The 5,002-nt window shown below is 60.1% G+C and overlaps 1 protein-coding gene across 1 annotated transcript in view; it reads left to right on the plus strand.

The window, feature by feature from the left end:
• Positions 1-3,823: 3,823 nt before the first annotated feature.
• MCRIP2 (MAPK regulated corepressor interacting protein 2) overlaps positions 3,824-5,002 on the plus strand; it is a 4,941-nt gene continuing 3,762 nt past the window's right edge. The window contains exon 1 of the mRNA XM_024759809.1: positions 3,824-4,041. Coding sequence (XP_024615577.1) covers positions 3,939-4,041 — 103 coding nt within the window. The 5' untranslated portion in view covers positions 3,824-3,938. The remainder of the gene's footprint in view (positions 4,042-5,002) is intronic.

The following is a 5,002-nucleotide window of genomic DNA, read 5'->3' on the forward strand; positions in this document are numbered from 1 at the left end:
TGTGGAGTAAGCCCCCCTAGTGTCCAGAGCCAACAGCAGGGTCCAGCTTCCTTCCTGTGGTCCAGGCCCATGTGCCCACCATTCACTGAACTTCCTCCCAAGCCCTCCAGTGCTGCACCCTGGGCACTTCCCCTCCCATTCCCTCACCGTCACCCACTACGGCTTCCCTCTGTATGTTAATTTTCTAGAGCTAGTATAACAGATTACCCCAAAACTTGGTGACTTAAAACAAAAATTTATTTTCTCACAGTTCTGCAGGCCAGAAGCCCAAAATAAAGATGTCAGCTCCCTCCAGTGACCCTACAGGAAGCCCTTTCGTGATCACAGCTTCCGGCTTCTGTGTGGCTCCAGGCGTTCCTGGGTTTGTGCAGGCTCACTGCAGTCTCTGCCTCTGTCTTCACCTGGTCTTCTCTGTGTCTGTGTCCAAATATACCTCTCCTTTCTCTTACACGGACACTCATCATTGGATTTAGGGCCCATCCTAATCCAGAATGACCTTATCTCGAAATCCTTGCTTTAATTATATCTGCAAAGACCATTATTCCAAATAAGGTCATGTTCTGAGGTTCTGGGCGATGTATCTTTGGGGGGCCACTGTTCAACTCACTGCACTTGGGTATGGGAATGGGCAATCCCTTGGGAATTCCCTGGCGGTCCAGTGTTTAGGACTCAGCACTTTCACTGCTAGGGCCCAGGTTCAGTCCCTGGTCAGGAAACTAAGATCCTGCAAGCCACGAAGCCAAAAAAAAAAAAAAAGGAATGGGCAATCCCTAGAAACTCAGTGGCAGGTGTGGCAGCATCCAGCCGGAGCCTTTCCTGGGGGCCACTGATCACCCTTTATTGGCAGAAGCCCATCCTCTAGTCTGGGTTGGTGAGGGCATGGATTTCAGATCTGAAAAATGATGGAGGATGACTGAAAACTTAAACATCTTTCTCCTCTAACATGACATTTTTGTATCATATTTAGAGGCTTTTAGAAGAGAAAAACCATACTTGTTTTTATTATAATTAACTGGGGTCAGTGAGGTAAAGGCCTTTCCTTACTATGACACCCATTTTTTTCAGCCTGCTGGGTGAGGCCCCTGTCTCCTCTTCAACTGCCCATGACTCCAACTCCAGGATGGGTTTCCAGCCTCTCTGACAATAGGGAATGTTGCCAGCTGCAAGACGCTATCTCTACGGGGGCTTAGCAGGGTGGCACGCCGTCATGGACAGTGTAGTCCAGGGAAGGCCAGGCTGGCCAGGGTTCCTACCCTAACAGGAGAACCAAACTGAGAACTTGGTTGCAGGCCCATCCAGACCCTGACCTCTCCCAGGCTCTGGCTGGGCCCTCCCCACGCCCCTTGGCTCTGTCCCGGGGCCAGGGCAGGTCTCACACTTGAGTCCTGGGAGCAGTGAGGCTGGAAAGGTGCCTCAGGGGGAGATCAGCCCCACCCTCCTCCCTGCCCTCCTCTGCTGCCTGTCCCCTACAACCGGGCCTTTCTCTCCCTGGCTCCCCTCTCCCTTAGCTCAGTGTCTTTTGGGGACCTCTGGGTTCTCTCACTTCTCCCCTAGGCCCAGCCTGTCCTGCACCCCCTCCTCCCCTGCCTGTCGGGACCATTTCTGTTCTGCTCCTCTTTCCTGGAGCCCTTCCAAGGGGTCTTGGACCCAACCTTTGACATCAGACAAGGCCCGTAGGCAGGGATGGGACATTAGAGTCTAGCAGCCTTGGCCACCATCAAGGCCAGGCCTATCTGCTCATCAACAGGCCCTATCCTTCCCCTCTTCACGCTGGCCTGAGGGGGTGCCTGGGAGAGGAGGAGCTCTCAACTCATGTCAACCTGGGGGGAGGTACTCCCCCACCCCAGGGCCTGGCTCCTTCTGCCCAGAACATGTGCCTTCAGGACACAGGCCCGCCCTCACCCTGTGGGGCCCCTCACCCAGCCTGAGTGAGTTAGCATTGTGCTCGAGGCCACCAGGGAGACCAGGGCAGCCAGCATAGACCAGGGCAGGAGCGTGGTGGCCTTGACACAGCTGGGGGGCGGGACGAGGGATGGGCACCTCGGGTGGAAAGGGGGGCCAGCTTGGCCAGGGGCTGTGCTCATGCCCAGACTCCCTGGGCATGCTCTCCCCTCTCAGGGTCACAGGCTTTGCTCAGCCCAGCCCCACAGAGCGGGCAGCTGGGGCCGGGGATAGGGGTCTTATCCTTTGGCCTTGGGTAGAACAAGACGCAGAACCAAGGGGCTATGGGGGACTTGGGAGGAAGGACAGCACAGCTGCCCCAGGGAGCAGACTTCCCTGAAGGAGCCCCAGCAGGCCCAGTGCCCCCACCTCAACCAGCAGCTACACAGGTGCATGGGGTAGGGGGGTGGGGGCATCCTCCCGCTGGTTGCCAAAAAAAAAATGTTGTACACAGTACTTGTTGTCTGGACATGATACGAGGAGAAAGACGTGCTCTATGGGTGGGAGGCTTCAGGCCCGCTCAGGTGTGGGGTGTGGGGGGAGTTGCGCTAGGTGCCCTCCAGGAACCCACTGGGCCACAGTGCTGAGGGGAAGCCCCCTTGCCCCCTGGGGCAGCGGATCCCAGACTGAGACACACCCCAGGCTCTGGTGCTGGCCCGACTGAGCCTCCCCAAATACTTGTGGGAGCAGTGTAGGAGCCCTGAGGGACCAACGTGGTTGCACAAGCCTCTGAGGCGGATGCCACACCCCCTGGATGACCCTGGGCAGTTTGTTTTTTTTTTGGGGGGGCGGGCATTAAGGATTGAACTCAACCAAAGGGAGGATGGGTGCCTCCTGCAGAATCCAGAAGGCCCTCAGGCTCACAAACCCAAGAGTTGTGTGGTTCCCCCTCCCCCAACCCAGGCTGCTGCGTGTGAGACCCTGTGATGACCCTGCCCCCACTGGCAGCCTGAGGCAGCCCTAAGCAGCCTGTGAACTGGGAGGAAGGGGCATCTCTATCTAATCCTCAGGAAGGAACCCTGTGGGTAGAGCCCCCTGGGAAGGGGCTGCCTGGCAGATTAGGGCACAGCAGCCGCTCTCCTCCGGCAGGCAGGTCTGGCTCCTCCTGAGGCACTGTCACTGAAGTAGGTCTTGCGGCTGACCCCACTGCCTGGGGGCTTTGGAGGAGTAAGTGCTCTTTCTCCCCTGTGGAATGACATAAACTGGGTTGCTTCACCCACCTTCTCCATCCCCAGGATCCAGCCCCCACGATGCTCCTGGATTGGTAAGTGGCCTCCCACCTCCCTGGGGTTGGGGGCAAACATCAGCATGGAAGGCTGAGCTGCGGCAGAATGTACTCTCTGCTCCTGCCCCATGGGATGAAAGGGAGATTCCCAGGGCGTCATGTCTGCCCGAACCCGGGGGCTGACCGCCTTTTCTCATCTCTGACCCCCTCAGTCCCATGACTGGGTGAACCGGCACACTGGCCCAGGCCCACCCAGGCACCTTGGAGGAGGGTCTCCGACGTGAGTGGGAATATCCTTGCTTCCAGGGTCCACACAGCTCACTCCCAGCGTCTGTCAATGCCTCAGCTCCTTGGACATCACCGAGGGCCTGGGCCAGAACCTCGCCACGTCTGTGTGCCTATGGCTCCTGTAGCCTCCTGTGGCGGACGGCGGCCCAGGCCTCAGGGAACTTCCTTGACCTAGGCCTTGGGCCAGAGGGGCGGGCGCTGCTTGCGGCCGCCCAACCCCAGCCTCGGGCCTCGCCGCGGGTCCAGCCAGTTTCCCAAAGGCCCGAGCACCACCTCTGCCGCGTGCCTCGGCGCGGGCCCTTTAAGGGCCGGGGGTGTGTGGCGGGCCCGCCCCCTCCCCGCAGCGCCGGCCGCCCGTTAAAAGCCACATGCTCCGGGCGGGCGCGGAGGGGGCGGAGCACGCCGACCCCGCCCGCGCGTGCAGCTCTGGCACCGCACCTCCGCCTCACCTGGCACCTGGCTGGGTCCGAGGGGGCTGGACCGGATGTGCGTGACACACCTCCGAGTCCTCTGGGATCCCGCGGACCCCGAGTCGGGAGAAGGCCGACCGGCTCCTGGATCTGAGGGGCTCCGGGCGGCTAAGTCAGGTGCCTGGGCCGACCTTGGGGCTTGAGACGAACTGCTGGGGACTCGCCCTAGAGAGCGGGAGCGCGGTGGCCCAGGACGCTGGCCCGCAGGTGGCCTGCCTCTGCCCGCGGCTGGAGGCTGCCAGCGCCTTGCTTGCGGGGCAGCAGGGGGAGAAGTGCACGTGGTTCCCTCTGGCCCTGCCAGGCCACTGCTCGGCTCTGCCCTTCACCCCAAACACCCTGGCTGGGCGCGGAGACCCCCGCAGATGCTTGGGGCTTGCTGGAGTTGTGGTTTTTCCGCCTTTCTTGACCAGCATTTTTGCCATAGGAGGCTCAGTTCAACCACTTTGGCCTCCAAGTGACTGTGACCTGGAGGTCATATCCTCCATCCCCCAGGACTGAACCTTTCACTTTTTGGCTCAGGTCCTGGCTTCTGGTTTCATTTATTCTATGCATGTTCTGGGCCCAGAGCTTAGTCCAGGCCCACACAGGCCTGAGGGCTCCTGAGCTGGGCTGTGGATGGGTGGGGGCAGCAGACTCAGGGCCCCGAGGCAGCGCTGACCAGGCCTTGGGATTTCTTCCCAAGTTGAGGACAAACAGCTTCCAGGATTGGCTAAGAGGTGGGGGCTGTGTGCTGCAGGCCACAGCCTGCCCTTCCCCCTCAGTTACTGGTCCCAAATGCCACAGGTGGGGGCAGCCTGTGAGGACCCTTCTTGGCTGAGGCCCTTTCCTGGGGCCACCTGCTAGGAGCATGTTGACACTTTGAGACTGGTCCTAGTGAGGAAAATGTTCCAGGCCGGCCACAAGTGCATCCTGGGGAGAGGGGTGAGTGGGACCTTGGGGGGCACTTCCCAGGACCCAGCTGTGCTGTGACACTGCCTGTGACATCAGCCTTGGTCCTCACAGCCGCCCTACCTCCCAGGGGAGGGAATAAGGCATAGGTGTGTAGACCCGCCCCTATCACCCAAGCAGGTAGCCTTCC

Source organism: Neophocaena asiaeorientalis, unplaced genomic scaffold (genome assembly GCF_003031525.2).
Source record: "Neophocaena asiaeorientalis asiaeorientalis breed wild unplaced genomic scaffold, Neophocaena_asiaeorientalis_V1.1 scaffold254, whole genome shotgun sequence".
Taxonomy (NCBI): Eukaryota; Metazoa; Chordata; class Mammalia; order Artiodactyla; family Phocoenidae; genus Neophocaena; species Neophocaena asiaeorientalis.